At 40.2% G+C, this 18,501-nt stretch overlaps 1 protein-coding gene across 2 annotated transcripts in view; it reads left to right on the forward strand.

The window, feature by feature from the left end:
• The window catches only part of SLC1A1 (solute carrier family 1 member 1), a 59,615-nt gene that overhangs the window by 22,054 nt on the left and 19,060 nt on the right, over positions 1 to 18,501 (forward strand). For both annotated transcript variants that reach the window (XM_027808455.2, XM_055699230.1), the window contains exons 3-4: positions 15,382 to 15,474; positions 17,404 to 17,518. In XM_027808455.2, the coding sequence (XP_027664256.1) occupies positions 15,382 to 15,474; positions 17,404 to 17,518 (208 nt within the window). The remainder of the gene's footprint in view (positions 1 to 15,381; positions 15,475 to 17,403; positions 17,519 to 18,501) is intronic.

Consider the following 18,501-nt stretch of genomic DNA (forward strand, 5'->3'; position numbering starts at 1 on the left):
AACATCAAGAGATTTGCAGTACTGTAAAGGAGCACAGACAAGGAAATGGTGGGAGAACAAATCTGTTTTGTTTCCTATAATGCAGGGCTTCTAAATCAATTTTCCTTTGGTATCACCATTCCTGGGGTGGCAGTTGCTTCAACAGTTTCCATTTCTGCAAGTCCAAGAAGCACAGCTATTGAGAGGTGCTCTGTGACTGAGGCATCCTTAACAGGCCCTGTGCATCACCAGCAATTACACTAGTTTCCCATTCTTGGGGAATCCTTGATCTACCTTGACATACTCAAGAGACTGTCTCTTGAGATACCTATGTGTTCCTTGCTTGCTTTTCTATGTTTCTGAAGCCAAAAGAACCACCAAGAAAGCAGGTCCTATGTATATTAGTAAACTAGTTATCTGGGCTCAGGTAGGAAACTCACCTTGTCCCTTTGTATCATGTACATTGTGCAAAGGACAGAAAATATTACACCACTGTTAATGAGTTTTGACTTCAGTTGTACTGGTGGATGCTGAAGGTCCTGTTCCTGCTGTCAATGTGCAGTCATTGAGGCAGGGAGGACTGTGGAGTCATGGGCTATTAATGGACAAGGCTTTGTGCCCATCCTCTTTGGATTACTTCTATCACAGTCATCTACTCCTTTCCCATCAATATCAGTTGACCTTATGCAACTGAGACAGCCCTTACATTATTTAAGGTTTTAAATTATAGTCATAAAATCTCAAAGTGCACTTCTGGTTCATGGAGCATGATTACCACCAGCTCTCAAGGGCAAAGAGCCCTAACACAACAGCCATTCTGTAGCACTGGCAGTCACTGCCTCCTGTTCCAGCCATAGCACTGGGGGGTTGCTGGTGGCACCGCTATGGATGTGTCTGAAGTGAGTCGGTAGCTTCTTCCTTTCTGTTCTGGATCTAAACAGATTCTGGATTTAAACCACAATTCCACTATATAAAACACATTGCATTTGCTTTTTTCTCCATTTACTGGTGTGTGGACTTTATAATCAATTAAAAAATGTAGTCTCATGTTAAAGTTTTCTTTTTAAGAGTCCAGAAGCTGAAACTTGTCCACCTATGTTTTACCACCACTAATTCTGAGGTAATTTGAGTACTTCCAGTACTTCAGGTTTTCTGTATTCACTCCATATATATTTCACTGCAACAGTGCCGAGTCTATATTTCTGCTACATCCATGAACCGAACCCGAGTTCTGTTATGAATGTTGCTAGCCTGTCCATCTTGGCAGATTGATGTGTAACCTTCCTGCCTTATCAGCTCTTATTATATTCCACCTAAAGAATATCATATTTCCTGAAAAGGCATTAACTTGAGATTATATAACCTCTAAGAGCTTTCTAGAGGAAAATTAAAATTTTCCTACAAGTGATAGTTCGCAAACAAGAGTACTAATACCTTCTTTCTAGGCAATGTACTCCAGTAAGCTGTCAAGGGAAAGATGCTGCAGCACTGATTGTGCCAACTGCCTACAGGGCAGCACAACCATCCCTTAGCAATCCAGGGTCAGAAATTTTTCTTTACATCTTACCTGAACTTCCTTCCATTTTATAATTATTTCATCCCTTTCGTTGTCATAAACAATGTATTAATTTCCCATTTATTTCTCCCTTTCTATCTATTATTTAGAAAGGCTCGTAACAACTGCTCTTTCAGCCCCATCCTACTTAATCCAGGACAGCCCTTTCGGTATTTGGAATACTCTTTGCAACTATTAGTGCATTCCATTAATTAATCTGGGTTTTTAAAAATAAGTTAGTATTTTTTCAATGCCTCTTCAAAGTTAGAAGACCAATATTTATCATGCTAAGCCAGTGGTAGTTTCACTAGATCGTACAAATAGGAACTGAGAATTTGCTCATTTAAACTTTTTTTGTGGTATTTAAATGGAACTAGCAGATGCTTACTTGTTACTTGTATGCATCTATCTCTCTTCCTCCCTCTCCGCCCACCCCAGTTTGCTAGTTTTCTTCAGTTCATTTGAAAGGCATTTTTCTGTTGCATTTACACAACAGTACTAGTGGAATAACAATTTTTGCTCCAAAGAAGAGATTTCTATCAATCTATTGAAAAGGTAATTGCTACAAGCTGTCATAGAAATCTTTTTCCTTTACAGTAACAATGAAATTTGAATAGACAGGATAACTGCTGTTATAGAGGGACTGGCAGCATAGGAATGGAAGACTCTTAGTAACAAACACTAAAAACACAGGTAGTGGGTCACCAAATATCTCATTTGAGAAACTGCTTGTCGCAGTGTCTTTGGGGCTTCCGTTTGCCATAGCTTCTTCATTACCTGATCTTCTCTGCCAACATCTGACTCAAAACTGTCCTCCTAATGAGACTACAATAACAATATGTCATTGTTAGCTAGTGGAAGACTAGATACAAGAGATAATTTAGAGCCCCATGACACAGTAAACAAGGAGGATAAAATAGAATTATATGAGATGCAAGTGCAAGATGGTTGAAAATGCTCTACAGGTAATAACAGGTAATTATTACAAGTATAATATAACAGGTAATATAAAAAAATACAGATAAAACCACCTGTTTCTCAGATGATGCTCAGTGAAGTTGTGCATAAATCTGTGCTGTGTGAAGTTCTGAATGTGGGCAGTATTTCAGTAGACAGATGTGAAATGCTTGTTCAGTCCTGACAGTCCTGTTCGTACGCAAGGGATGCAGTACTGCATTTCCTAGAGAATTACACAGAGCAAAGTGAAAAGGAGCAAAAGTTTCACTGTTCAGCCCTTGGAAAGGCAACAACAGTATTTCCTGTTGAACCTGATTTTTAAACTTAGATTTCAGGGAGAATATGAAGTGAGCTTTCAGGAGATTAATCACAGTCAGGGTAAACTTGTACTGTAAGATCATCCCAACTAAAGGGGTGGAATGGGGGAGAAAAGGCTCAGAGTCTGGAATGGGAAGACGGAAATATCACAGATGAGTCAAAGATGGCTTCAGTAAAGTACAGGGTCTGAATTCACTAGTGTTATGGTGATTCCCCCTGCAGCAGTTATTGTCTCAAATGTATACAGCACTGTTTTGCCTTCAAAAAGTGAGGATAGGCCAAGGACAAAAGGACAGAGGACAGCTGGCTTTGGTGATCTTCCTTGTTTTTCAGAAACCCAGAGAGGAGCATTTTTCACACAGGAAATGAAGAGGTAGTAGTAGGATTGCCTTGCGAAAGCAGGCGTCCAAAGAGGATATAGCCATATCACCAAGAGACTGGATGGGTCAAAAAAGTTTGGATTAGTTGGCGAATTTAACATTTAGTCTGTCCATACCCTTTCTGAGTCTCAGGCAGTGTGACTCCAACACGTATCCTTGTTGAGGAAGAATCACTGTAGACTAATGAACCACAAGAGAGATTGCATAGGTGACACCAGGCACATTCAAAAATCTCTCCAAGCCTGACTTGATGTTGAACTGTCCCCAATTCGTAGAACAGCAGAAAGGACCTTTCCCTGCTGTGAAAAGGAAACCTCCCCACTTGTATCCATCACGTGGCTCTCAAACAGTGATAACATTTACATGGAAATAGGATGAAATCTAATCTTAGAAGTGAGATTCTTTTCTTTCCTGGCAATAGCTGATTAAAGCTGGAGGTAGCCCATGAAACAAGAATGCAAATTTGGATTCTCTTAGACACACAGAGGAAGAAGAAAGTAAACAATAAGCTTGCTACACAAGTCAACACTGGAGCAGGAATTTGGTGTTCAGTTCCTCAAGCAAAAATTACATGTCACTTCTGAAGTTACAGGCCAAATACTGTTTTAGTATTAGTAGTGCTTCCCATTGCAAATAGAAGAAGAGTATGGCAACTAATTCAAGATTGTCACTTGCCTCTAAGAAAGATTGCTGTTATGACTTGGCCACCAGCTCTGTGATGATTGGAGGATTCAATGAGAATGGCCAGTACAAGGTAAATGACATTCTGAAAAAACAAATTAGAACGGAGAGGTCATACCACACAGTCAGATGCAGTTGAGGTTTTGATACTGCTCATGCCAAACGCTCCCAGCTCCATCTTTTAAAGCCAAGGAACTTCACGCATTTCAGTCAGCTATCCTTTTATCAAGGGCATTGTGTCTGCACTGCTTCATTCTCCTGCCCCCAGTGTTTTTCAAAGAGTAAATCTTACATTTTTGCATCAACACATAATATAGTGCATCCCTGACAATAAACCAACATTACTATTTTTATATGAAACATTGTGGTCCCCTTAGAAGGATTGCTTACTGAAAGTCTCTATAGGCATTTTAAGATTCTCTGATGTTTTCGTATTTTCATATGTCGGTTGTAACATTCTGTAAAAAACTTTTAAATGGACCTGACTACCCTGGATGTCCATCATATCACTTCTGTGGTCTAGTGACTGCACATTACAGGCCAGAAGAGCCAGGACGGAAGGGAAAAATTAAAACATGTACAACTCGGAGAAGTTGAGAGTTATTTTGTGATTCCTCTAGCGTCAGCAGAAATTTCTCAGTTAAACCAATAAGGCTGATGACAGTTTGAAGCAGTTGAACTGTATTTTGACCTTGAATCAACACCTTAGTTGTAGATGAGAAGGTGTAAAAGCCATAGTGTTCTACTTTTCAGGAATTTTTGTCACTGTATTTTTGTGACAATAGTGAATTAGATGTCAGAACACTGGGAGAATTGTGTACGGTTGATGTGTGCTATACTTCACTTATTTCTCCTGTCCTGGTTTTGGATGGGATAGAGTTAATTTTATTAGTAGCTGGTGCAGTGCTGTGTATTAGCTTTGGTGTGAGGTCAGCGTTGAAAACCACTGATGTTTTCAGTTGTTGCTAGGTAATATTTATACTAAGTCATGGACTTTTCAGTTTTTTGAGAAGGCTGGAGGGGCACAAGGAATGAGGAGGGGACACACAGGCCAGCTGATCTGAACTAGCTTAAGAGGTATTCCATACGATGGGATGTCATGCTCGGTATATAAAATTGGGGGTCGATGGGGGCAGACTGATGGTTGCTCAGGGACTGGGTGGGCATCAGTCAGCAGGTGGTGAGCAGCTGTATTGTGCATCACTTGTTTTCTTTCCTCCTTTCCCTTTGGATTTTATTCTTTTTCCCCTCTCCCTTCTTTTCATTATAACTTTTATTATTATTACTGCTCTTTCATTTGTATTTTATTTCAATTATTAGATTGTTTTTATATCAACTCTCAAGTTTTACATTCCTTTCTGATTCTCCTCCCCACCCCTCTGGGTGAGGCGAGAGTGAGCGAGCAGCTGTGTGGCGCTTTGTTACCAGCTGGGGTTAAACCACGACGGCCCTTTTTGGTGCCCAGCATGGTGCACAAAGGGTTGAAATAACAAGAAGTCTAATCAGATTGTGTTAGAACAAAATTGTTGTTGGTATTTATTGGATTGGATTAATAATCATTAGCCACAATGCTGATTTCTCTGCTCTTGAAGTTGCTGCCCATGGTCTCAGGGTTGCATTATTTAATTTGCTTACAGTATATGTTCCCTGTTGTGCGGTTTGTTTTCCATGGGACATGGCCTAAACTTATCATAGCGTTGTACTATATAGTAGTGTTTTATGATATGATGGACTCAATGGTTATAAAACTAATCTGGTCTGTGTACTCAGTGTTGTTGTTGCCCCTGTGTGTCAGGTGGTCCCTGGCAGGGAGTGCCAACAACTGCATCTTCGGCTTTGTTTTCCTGGAGAGTCAGCCTGTGGGTGGGGTCCACGACTCCCCCTTGTCCCCAGAGCTAATTACTGAAACATTTTGGATTTTTGGAAATTCTGAATATCTTTGGTCCATCAGAAGCACTCTAGCACAGGTCCTGACCCTCTTGCTAGGAATACTGAATGTGGAAAACTCTCCACCTCCTGAATCCGGTGGAGATACACACAATCGGTTGTAACTACCCTAGCCTCAGTGGCAGAAACAACAGCTGTTACAGCCCCTGCGGCCACTCCAGCCGCATGACAGGCAGCAGCTACTCCAGCCCCTGTGGCAGGCACGGCACCACAACGAGTGATGCAGAAGACCAACCTGTGTCAGTGTCAGTGGCCCCTATACAGAAGAAAAAAAATAAAGGGAGAGCAGCTTATTTGGGAAAGGAGGACAATGAAGCAGGCCCATCACAGGAACAAGATGAAGACAAACAAGAGGTAACCTCTTGATCCCTATGTCTGAACGAACTGCGGGATATGCAGAAAGTTTATGCCTGTCAGTCAGGTGAACACATCATCACCTGGTTGCTTTGATGCTGAGATAATGGGGCTAGTAGTACAGAAGTGGAGGGTAGGGAAGCCAAGTAGCTGGGGTCACTTTCTAAAGCAGGGGGCATTGACAAGGCAATTGGAAAAGGAATGTGAGCCCTCAGCCTTTGGAACCAAATCCTGTCAAGCCTTAAGGAAAGGGATCCCTACACTGAGGATATTACATGTTGCCCAAGCAAGCGGACTGCACTGGAGGAATGTGTCTGGTACTTGAGTGAATTAGCTGTGAAAGAGATGATTTATTATGACTGAGGCAATCCACAGTCACCCACAGATCCCACTGATGTCCTATGCACACAACCCGTGTGGCAGAAATTGGTACAGAGCGCACCATCATCATATGCCAGCTCATTGGCAGTAATGGGTTGGAAAGGCAACGCACGACCAATTCCAGGACTGCCTTTGCCTGAAGCAGGAATGACCCAAACTGTTTTCCCAAACATATTTTTAAGGTGTACTACAGGAACTTTATCCCCTTCTACAGTATTTGAAAGCTTTGACTGGGCAGGGCCAGCTCAGCTGGCAGATCCTCTGGTGTTGACTAACCAAGTGGCCTTTGCTAAATGTATCTCCCCGTGTTTGAAAGTTCCACCACCCATTGCTTTCAGTGCAGTCCATTACATTGTTAAATTTTCCCGGAGGCTCGTGCATGATAGGGGATGTGATGTATACACTCAGTGCCATGCTCTTTGGCCAAAACGTCTATGAGATTGGTTCAGAAAGGAGTTCCGTTGCCTGATTCAGTTCTTTCTGGGGTGCCATGTCACCACAAGACTTTCTCTGTCAAGGCCCAGGATAGTGTTCTGGGCAGTGCCATGGGGCACAGGGTATGTTTCCAGCCATCCAGTGGTTGCTACCACCATTGTAGGCACATGGCGCTTGCCTTGGCATGTCTGTGCAAGTGTGATACAGTCAATCTGCCAAGCCTCCTCATATTTAAATTTTATCCATCAACCTCCATACCAATAAGGCTTTAACCATTTGGGTTGCTTAATTGCAGCGTGTGTTTCACATTCATGGAATACCTGTGCAATAGTGTCCATGGTTAAGTCCACCCCTCATTCTGGGGCCCATCTGTATGTTGCATCTCTTCCCTGATGGCCTGAAGTGTCATGAGCCCACCGAGCTATATATAATTCACCTTGATGTTGCCAATCCAAATCTACCTGAGCCACTTCAGTCTTGGCTGCTTGATCTACCTGCTGGTTGTTTAGGTGTTCTTCAGTGGCCTGGCTATTGGGTACAGGAGCATCTACATGATGTCCTTTTACAGCCAGGTTCTCCACCAGGGCAGCAATATCTTGCCATAATGCAGCAGCCCAGATGGGTTTACCTCTGCATTGTCAAATACTTTGCTTCCATTGCCATAGCCACACACAAAGGACATTTGCCACCATCCATGAGTCAGTATAGAGGTGAAGTGTTGGCCATCTTTCTTGTTCAGCAACATCTAAAGCCATCTTGATAGCTTTCACCTCTGCAAACTGACTTGATTCACCTTCTCCTTCGGCAGTTTCTGTGACTTGTCACAGGGGACTCCATACAGCTGCCTTCCAGCTGCAGTGCTTTCCTACAATACGGCAGGACCCATCAGTAAACAAGGCATAGTGCTTCTCACATTCTGACAGTTCATTGTACAGCGGGGCTTCTTCAGCACATCACATCTTCCTCTGGTCACATCCCAAAATCTTTACCTTTCGGCCAGTCCATAATAATTTCCAAGATTCCTGGATGATTGGGATTTCCTGTTCAAGCTTGTTGCGTCATCAGTGTGACCCACTTACTCTGCATAGTATCAGTTGCGTGTAAAGGAAACCCTCCCTTTAAACACCCAGCCCAGCACTGGTAACCGGCACACCAGGAAGAGCTGCACTTTGGTACCAATCACTTCTGAAGCAGCTCGAACCCCTTCATAAGCTGCCAGTATCTCTTTTTCAGCTGGAGTATAGCGAGTCTCTGGTCCTTTATACCCCTAACTCCAAAAGCCCAAGCGTCAACCTTGAGTCTCCCCTGGTGCTTTCTGCCAGAGGCTCCAGGTAGGGCCATTCTCCCTGGCTGCAGTGTTGAGCACACTCTTCACATCTTGCCCAGTCCAAGCTGGCCCAAAGGCTACTGCTTGAACTGACTCCCGTTTAATTTGTCCAAAGGCTTGTCATTGCTCAGGACCACATTTGAAATTATTCTTCTTTCAGGTCACGTGGTAAAGAGGGCTTACAATCATAATGTATGGAATGAGCATTCTGCAAAAGCTGACTACACCTAAGAAAGCCCGAGTTTCTTTCTTATTAGTGAGTGGACGCATAGCTATTATTTTGTTGACCACATCCATTGGGATCTTATTATGTCCACCTTGCCGTTTTATTCCCAATTCAAATACTCCAGTACACTAATTCCAATTCAATACTTCCCATTCAGAAGGGTTTGGAGTATTTTCTCCCCTTTGTCAAAAACTTCTGCTGCTGCATTGCCCCATGATGTTATCAATGTCTTGCAGATGTTGGGGAGCTTCACCCTGTTCCAGTGCGGCCTAGATAAGTCCACAGCAGGTGGTAGGGATGTGTTTCCACCCCTGGGGCAGTTGATTCCAGGTGTGTTGGACACCCCTCCAAGAAAAGGCCAACTGTGGCCTGCACTCTGCAGCCAAAGGGACTGAGAAAAATGCATTTGTGGTACTAGTGGTGGCGTACCACTTGGCTGCCTTTGATTCCAGTTCACATTGAATTTCTAGCATATCTGGTACAGCTACACTCAACAGTGACTCCATTCAGGCCATGACAGTCCACTGTTAGCCTCCCTTAGGCTTTCGCACTGGCCGTATGGGGCTATTAAAGGGTGAACAGGTCCTGCTGGTCACTCCTTGGTGCTCTAGTCCGCAAATCAGCTTATGGATGGGAATCAAGGAGTCTCTGTTGGTATGCTGGTATTGCTGCCAGTGTACCGTGGTAGTAGCAGTTGGCACCTGTTGTTCTTAGACTTTCAGTAACCCCACCACAGAGGGGTCTTCTGAAAGACCAGGCAAAATAGACAGCTGCTTGATTTCCTCTGTTTCCAAGGCAGCTATACTGAAAGCCTATTTATACCCTTTCAGGTATCACCCTATAATAATCTGGATATCACCCTATAATTCATGGATCACACAGTTTCAGTTTCAACCAGGGTTGGTACCTGTAGTACAGAGCAAATGTTCTACCCCAGACAGTAGATCTCTCAAGTGTTGGTAATTTTTCTGTGATGATAGCCACTGCAGTCAGTCCCTTGGCTATCCATGCTGTGCTGTATAAAAATGTAGTTCTATAATGGATTTTATTATGAGGTTCCCAAGTGCTGTTACCAGCATAAAATTTCTATTTTATGTGGGAAATATAAGTCATTCCACCAGGCAGGAACAAAATAGAAGGAGGAGCTAATGGGGTAATAACCTTTCAACATCTTTGAAGGTTTATTAATGCACATCTTTGAAGGAAACTGCTCTGCAAGTGGTTTCCTCTCCTGCACTCTGTTAAATAAAATCAAGATTAATATTAATGAGTACTTGTTTTTTTCACCTTACTTCATAGGTTGCTTCTCAGGAACTGCCATCAGTTCTGAAGTCTGTGTTAGAGGTCAGCTTCAGAGAAAGATAATATCCAGATGCAGAATAATTTCACATCACAGAGGTTTCGGTGTAATCTAGTAGCTTGATATTGCTATAAACAGACACAACTGGTTTCTTTATCTTTCATGTTTTGTTAACTGTTGTGATTTTGGATATTTCTACAACGTCTGTATAGGTTCAACACCTCTGTCTCCTGCTTAGCTCTTGGCCTCAGCAACACACAAAGACAACACAGTCTGCAGTTTAGTTACACAGGTGATGAGAGGTGTTTCCTTACAACTGGTTTGAAATTGCAGCTTGGCAATGTAGCTAATTGGCGGCACTTTCCACTGCTCCTGTATTAGGAGAGGAAGATAATAGAAATTCGCTGTTTTCCAAATAAATGCCTCAGACATAGTGAGTGTGAAGCACATTGCTCTGGGATTTGTTAAAAAGTCCACCATTCTTTACCTGATACAGAGAAATATAATTACACTGCTCCACAGCAGGTTCACTGGCACACTAGTGCAGGCTTCAAAAGATCCTAGCTGGATTTTTATTCAGTAAGAACCTGTGGGTATTTCAGATTTCAGGGTCCATTTGGGAGTGGTGGACAGGTTTTTTTGGTGCCTATGAATTTGTCTGAATTCAGTTCACCAGAGACTAATACCTGCAGAGTTTTTCGATCAGCTACTTGGTTTCTTTTACCTGAAATGTTATGTATTATTTATATTCCCAAAGATCTGAGTAACTGTTTTTGAAAACTAAAAGGGAATTACAGAAATCATTGAGAATCTTACTACACTTCCTAGGAAACGATAAGAAAGCTGTAGACCAACCTGGAAACAGTGAAAAGAAGTTGACACTGTTGGCAGTTGACTAAAGACACTCATATTTAATGGGAGTAGACGTGTCATTAGTGTCAGAAGAGAGGACAAAGAAAGAAAACTTGAGGACTGGTTTGTGTTCAGAATGTTCCAAAACAACCTTTCTAAGCAGCAAGGCAAAGAAAAACAAGTGTTTATCACAAAAAAGTTTAGAAAATCAATTTCCTGTATTTTCATGAAGCTTCAACCGTGTCGATACCATTTAAACATATTTCAGTGATTTTTCAAGACTTCATTATAACTTTTCAAGCACATTCAAAATTATAGTTTTGTTTAGGAGCATTCTCCGTTCCCTTGTGACACCAAAACAGGAAAAAAAATAGGTTCTTGTCAGAGAGAAAATGAACAAGTGAATACTGGTATTTCACAAAGTGTATCCTTGTGTTACGCTTGTGTTAAGTCCATGAGAAACTGAAAGAATGATTCATGCTTTTGTTAGTGGCTACTGGTAAAAAATTCTGGAACACCATGTTTCATATTTAGGCTCGGTTTTGTTTAAATCAGACTCTTGGGTAAAGTAGCTTTATAGAACATCATTTCAGGGAAGCAGCTCTAAATATGCACAACAAAACGTGATTATGAATGACATTTTATAGGGACTTCAAAGGTTGCGGAAGGCTGATGGCACTTTGATGAAAGCACCTAACAGGACTCTTGTTTTGATGTACTTAACTAGGTAGATAGGGATGCTAAAGTATGAGTCAGCGAACGAGTCAGCGAACCTATGTGTCTAACCTTGGCAGCACAACATATTCCACATGCAAAAATCAGTAGTTGAATGGAAGGCAGGATTAAACCGGTTAATTGTAATCATTCAATTTTTCCACTTCTAATTTTTCGCAGGTTTCACAATATTGTCCTCCTTTCTGGTTATTTTTTAAAGAGGAAAGTCCTGGGAATCCTCTAGTAATAGAGAAAAAATAACAGCTGTAAAAAATAAATTAAATTGACAGGCTTCCTGGCAATACCAGCCAAAAGCTTCAAGTAAAAAAAGACCGTATGCAGAATAAAAAATAGTTATTGGAATGTGAGGAACAGCTGGATTATTTTTCCCCAGCATTTAAAGTGGAGTATCTATATATCTTACCCAAAAGTATGTGTCTTTCCTGTTCTGTTGAGGGTCCTGTTTCATCCTCATTCCTGTTGTGCTTTCATGCCTTCTAATACTCTGTCAAGCAAAATTATTAACATCAGTCTTGTTATTTATGCTCCCATCCTTTCCTCAAAAAAAAAAAAAGAAAGAAAGAAAAAGAAAAAAAAAGTGTATATACAGTATTTCATTTTGATAGGATTTTAAGGTCCTGGGACATGAAAAAGATGTGAGAGACTTATTTCACTGATTGTTTCCTTTTTTATTCTTTTGCAAGTGTACGTGTTGCAAATAAAAGAAAACTGGGCAAAAAGAGAAAAACAGTAAAAAGAGCTTTGAGTTGGAGACTGTAACATAGAAAACACAGAAACTAAATTGCAGAAGGCTGGGCAAGTGAACCCCAAATTTGGCTTCAGCTGTTAAAACCTTAACTCTGTTCTGCTAAAATAATATGGGCAAAGAGGTGATAGATAGATAAACAGATTTTACCACCAGTGGATTTCTTTTGTGATCATCTCCCTTAAGTCTTTTGTATCACAGCCACAGAACTGCATTCCATGCTTCAGTGGCTGTAGCTAAATTAGAACATGTCTTGTAGGAAAATTTAAGGAACAAATCTGAAATACTTCAGGTTTGAAATGCCCAGGTATGGAGAACTCATCATGCCTGTTTACATTCTGTACAGTAGACTACATTTACAGTTCTATCTGTTCAAACCTGTTTAAACAATTTAAAATGTGGGCATAGGCCGTGGGAGGGAAGAGCAAATAAAATGGTTATAAAAGTTGAGTGATAATCTACAATAGACACCCAAGATTAATTACACTGGGTTTGTGATCATATCTTTACTTGCAACACTGCAAGCTTTCCATTTTGAGTGGCATGTGTGTCATTATAGTTTGAGAAATAAGTTTTCTTATGAACTGAAATCAGTGTTAGTTATATGCTTTGTTTAGTACATCTTACATTAACTCTTTCAGTTATGCCCAAAGAAATTATAAAGCCATGATATTATTTCAAAGGCAATTTAATTTTCAGTTGGCTTGAGAAGGTGACCAGTAGCTATCAATTACATTAGATTCTCAATTGCTCACTGGTTACAGTTAGATATATCTGGAGGGAAATTTGGTTTTATATATTGTGTTTTCCTACATGTAACAAGCTAACATGACCAAAATTAGCAGCATAAAGCACCCAGTGCAAAGCTGTGTCTGTGGCAGTTGTAGTGAATGCTACTTCGTTCTCTAAACAGAAGCATAATTCTGAACATAGTTTTGTTTCAGAGTACAGCAGTTTTCAAAACAAAAAAACCCTACACCTGTCATCCTCAGAGCGTGCTCATACTTACTCGCCATGTCTGACTGATTTGTGTGTTTTTATGGCTACTAGCAAAGTAGCACGAACATGATGGTGGACGCACAAGCTGGATTCTAGCACAGCTCACTCACTAGCAGGATCATTATACAGTTTAAAAAGGCAGGGGCAAATTTGTCCCTTAATTATATATCTGTAACTTCTGTGAGCATAAGAGTTTGCAAAGGGATTTCATTTGGAGCCAGAATAATGTTGTCACAGTGTCATACTAATTGTGGAATCTTTATAACAGTACTCCAGAGAAATAACCTTGCATGATTATTAGGCTCTTGGCTGAGTCAGCAAGACTGCCAGCAAAAAAAATCTTAAGGCAAGCTTTGTAAGGTACTCCATCCCATGAAAAGATTGTTATCCTACCTCCACTGTGTATGTAACCACTATCAACAGTCAATACAACGAGTTTTAGAATAAAATCCCATGTTTTCTAATTTTTATGAACTTTTCATTAAAATGGAACTGTGGCAATACCAGTTTGCTAAAACATTGTAAAGTCTTCTAAGTAAATACATCAGGTGTAAAAGTTTCAACATTGACAGCCTTTGAAACCAGCTCTTCTATCGTCCACAGAATCCATTATTTATTACTATCCATTCTCAAGAGTTATCACTACCATAATTTCCACAGCTGAGCCCACAGCAATGCAAAAGACCTCTTTTCTACCTGGTTTTTCCCAGTTCCCAAGGTCAGAAGTAAAAAGGACAGCCCAGATTGTGTCCATTTTGTTGTTTGTGCCTGAAACAATATCATTAGTGCTGACAGCCTCCTGTGATAGCTGTGGTGTTGCTTTTTTCTGTGCACTGGTCTGTATTCCCTTGCCGTGTGAACAGTTCTTTTATTATCCTGATTTGCTTTAAAAGTGAGATAATCTTTACATCATTATTTCTGTATGTATATGTGGTTCTTCTGTGCTCAGTCTGATGATACACTGTCCCATGAAAGACCCCCAAATAATCAAATAGATGGTGAAATAAAATAACCTTCGTTCTCCCCTCCCAGTACTGTTTGCATTTTGAATAACAATTAACAGAACAAGTAAGGCATTATAGGAATGCTCTAGGCACAAGTTGTTACTGTTGTTAATATACCTTCTGAAAGAGACATCAGCTCACGGTTGAAGTGTGCTGGCTAAGATCCTTTTTGAGCTCAAAGATCAGTAAGTTACTATTGTGTCAGAAAGATCTTTTGATTTTTCTTCCTTAGCTTTAGGAACTTTTTTTTTTTTTCCTAAAAATTATGCCTATCTGAGGTTAAATATCCTCTTGGTATTTTTACTTTTCTGTACAAGGGAATCTGGCCAGTCTTTGATAATTTGACTCAATAAACATGAAGATATAAATGGATTACAAATGTATACTAAAGAGATAGTGGTGAATTATTAACTAGCATGGTTATAGACAGTCCAGTTTTACAATTACAATGTTCATTTTACCCTGGTTACTGAACTGTATGTGTACAGATGTAACTGTGAATCTTTTAAACAATTAAAAAATACTTCATGAGTGGTTTGGTGTAATATTGTTGCCACAAGTTAAGTTGACCTCATTATAACACCTGCCTCAGCACTTTCCCTACCTTCATTAACAAAAACTGCCCTCAATTCCTGGCAATGGCAGATACAGGCAAGAGTGGGAACAGCTCAGACTTCAGACAAGCTTTGGTCAAAAAAAAAACCAAAACCCAAAACACCTGTTAATGAAGGCAACCCCCCTCCACCCACCCAGGAATGAGCCTTAGGTGTCTGTACATGCCTTTGAGCAACCTGGGGTAACAACCTTGAGCAGCTTCCTTCCCATGGCTTTTAGTTTTAAAGCCAAAGTGTTACAGATCTGAAGAAAGTGAAGCTATTATTAAAGTGAATATGGAAATAAATTCTAACATACTTTCATAAACCAAAGAAGTCTAATTCATCACAAACATCAGGGAATGAGAAAAGTTAAATTTTCTTTTTCCTAGAATAACCCTAGGAAACTGGATTTTTGCAAGGAAGCAGAAGCAAACATGTTGGTCTGCTACGGAGTTTTCAGAAGTGCAACTGGCAATTAAGTATTTTAAAATACCTTGATTAAGGAAAAAATTCCTGCATAGACATTAAAGACAATAAATGTCTCTACAAAAATAACAAGTTTCTTCTGAGGTTGTTTTATAGTGGTTTGTTTTTGTGGTTCTTTTTGCAGGTGTTGCTGCTTTGGATTCCAGCGTTTCTGGGAAGATTGGTTTGCGAGCAGTCATATATTATTTCTGCACTACAGTCATTGCTGTAATACTAGGTACTCTGTGATACTCTAACTTTTGGAACCATCAGCATCACTTAATTACAAGCATACAGCACTGTGACATTACTAATTTCACAAGACAGGATGGAGAGAAGAGACAGGAGTCATACCAAACCTCTTGACATACTTTTAGCCAAATACAGGGAGAAGTTAGTCCCTTTGTTCTCAAGTTGGGCTGTATTCATATCCAGTATGAAGCCACAGGCAATTCCACCATACATTTCAGCTCAGGGAAGGTTAGGAGCTGTCTGCTTATGTGAACAGTGACCAGCAGCAGGAAAGCTGAATGAACATCAAAGGCCAGCCTTAACTGCAAGGTGAATCTCCTCAATAGCAAATTGACAGGTTGTTACTTCTTCTCAGATGCGAGAATGTATGTGTCTCACCTGGAAGAATGACAGAAAATACTGCTTTCCTTGTAGTCTCATTTCCTTCCTGAGAGGTTTTTGTCCTCTCTGTCACTGCCTGGCTCCACTCCTGTCTCTCTGAAGTCCACATCTCTTCTTACATAAAGTTCATTCCCTACAAGCAGCCGTGAAATCTTCCATATTTGCTTAAACAAAGATATTTAGCCTGCCTTCTTAAATAAGAAATAAAATTAAACCCTCTTCTGCCAACAGTCACATGTTTTGTGGCCTGTCTTTGTATTTTGTTGAGCCTAAGTGAATGCTGTGCCTAGATACCCACTAAAAAGAAATATGTATTTATTTGAAGGACAAAATGTACATCATACGTGGCCTACTTGTAAAGCAAAGCAGTATTTAAGAATAGAAAAAGAATCACATACAGACATATAAGGCCAGATTAATTTCTAGAGGCTGCATCATAGAGAATAATATATCACTGCAGTTACACCGTTCAGGCTAGCCCATCAGTCTGTGAATTTTCTGTGAAAAGAGAGAGAAAAATTAATAAAGACTAACATTAATATGTATCTAGCTCAGTCTGTGAATTTTCTGTGAAAAGAGAGAGAAAAATTAATTTAGACTAACATTAATATGTATCTAGCTTAGAAATTGTCCCGAGCCCCCAAGTGGGGGATTAAACCAGACAATCTCCAGAGGTCCTTGCTATTCTAAATTATTCTATGATACTATGATATTACTTGTTTCATTGTGCAGGGTTACACAAATTCATTGCTGCTTTTATTCACAGCTGTCGTTAGAAAGCCTTGTTCCTGGCTGGTTGAAGGATCATCCAAATGCCTCTTTTTCCCTGCATTGAGATTTAGTAGTTTCATTTGCCTTAGGTTTGTTTGGACTTCGGAGATTAAATAAATTTAAAAAAAAATGTATATTTGGAAAGGTCTAGTATTTCATAGAATAGTAAAAATTCCTGAAATGAAGCTACTAAGTTAAATGGAAAATTTGTCACTGATTTCAGTATCCACAAGGTCAAAGCTAGTATTTCTTGCCCATAATTTTTTGTTTGTCTATTTCTGAAGCCCTTGTCTTTAACTTGATTGCTAACTAACTTTACCAAAACATCCTGTTGTACTTTGGGGTCACAGGACAATGCACTTGTATTCCTCTCTGAAAGCCGTTAACAAGAGCTGCATAAGGTAAAAGGTAAATAGCAATTCAAGTTATTATCATGCAAAAGTTGCAGAATGCTTCAGCTGAAACCCAGCTGAAGTAATTTACCCTCTTGGTGAGCAGTAGCGATTTATTACCATACATGCAAAAACAAAGCTAGATGCTCAAGTCCAGTGGCAAGACCACAAGTAGCTCCTGTGTTGGGGGAACCGGCACATTTAAGGACACCACCTGTAGACTTCTCTTTTATGAACAGCTCTACATGAGCACGCAGGGAAAACATTTGTTCAGTTTAGCTCATGAACAGTTTAGCTACACGGGATAGCTAAGGCAGGGCGCACCAATGCTTCTGCTTGCACTGTAAGCTCTTCTGGTTCTCCTTCTGCAGGGATTGTCTTAGTTGTGACCATTAAACCTGGAGTGCCTCAAACAGCAAATGAGATTGACAGGGTGGGCAGTACCCCAGAAGTCAGTACTGTTGATGCCATGCTGGATCTGATCAGGTGAGTTTTTCTTTTTTAGTTTCCATACCCTTGTTGCAAAAGTCCAAACAAATACAAATAAAGTTGTGATGTGTAATGCAATAAGAATGCTTTCTAATGTTGTTTGGATGAATAAGGAGAAAATAACAGATATTCCAACAGGTTAGGCATTTTAGAGTCTATTCAAAGCAGTTCATTAAAAAAATTTCTCTTTACGTGATAGACTTTGGTTAATAAACCAATGACAACAAAAATTCCCTCCTTTGAAAAAATTGATATGCAAGATTTACACATTATGAAGAAAGTATCCAGAAAAGATTGAATGGTTGGCAGGTTACTGACTGGCAGCTTCTGTGTCATCCAGCATTGACAGCCAGCTGAAATTGCAGTTTTGTGTTTCCCCTTCTCAAGGCAGGGTGCAGAGTAACAAGATGCAGTAGGCAAAGGTTTCTTAAGGCTGCCCAGTCAACAAGTTTGCTGCATCACTAGTATCTAACCAGGTATCATCACCTGGAAAATGATAGACACTTAAAACAGTTGCAAGAAAAGCCCTAGAAAAGCCCGAAGAAGACCTGAGCAGATTTTCAGAGTTAATGTGTTCAAGGAATAAGAAAAAAATTCACAAAAAAGAGCTGAATTACCAATAGTTGCTAAGTAGTTCCCTCAAAAATGTTTTCTCTGGATTATCTTATTTGTCCAGCTGCAGTTTGTTCTATATCACTATTCCTGCCCACTATTTTTTTTTTTTTGCAGAAATTTTACTTAACCTATCATGTAAGAATCAATTGCCATTCATTTGGCTTTCCCAGCATTTTTAATTTCAGGAAATGTGACTGGCATTTGCAGACACAACTCCAGATACAGTCTTTGACATTGGTAAAATAGACACATGGGTATACATTTATATATAGGTATATGTCCGCCTTGAAAAAAGTTACTGTCCTATTTAATAGCAAATGTCTGCTGTCATCTGGGGCTTCTCTGCCCCGGCACAGATCACGGCA

The sequence above is a fragment of the Falco cherrug genome, chromosome Z, assembly GCF_023634085.1.
Source record: "Falco cherrug isolate bFalChe1 chromosome Z, bFalChe1.pri, whole genome shotgun sequence".
Classification (NCBI taxonomy): domain Eukaryota; kingdom Metazoa; phylum Chordata; class Aves; order Falconiformes; family Falconidae; genus Falco; species Falco cherrug.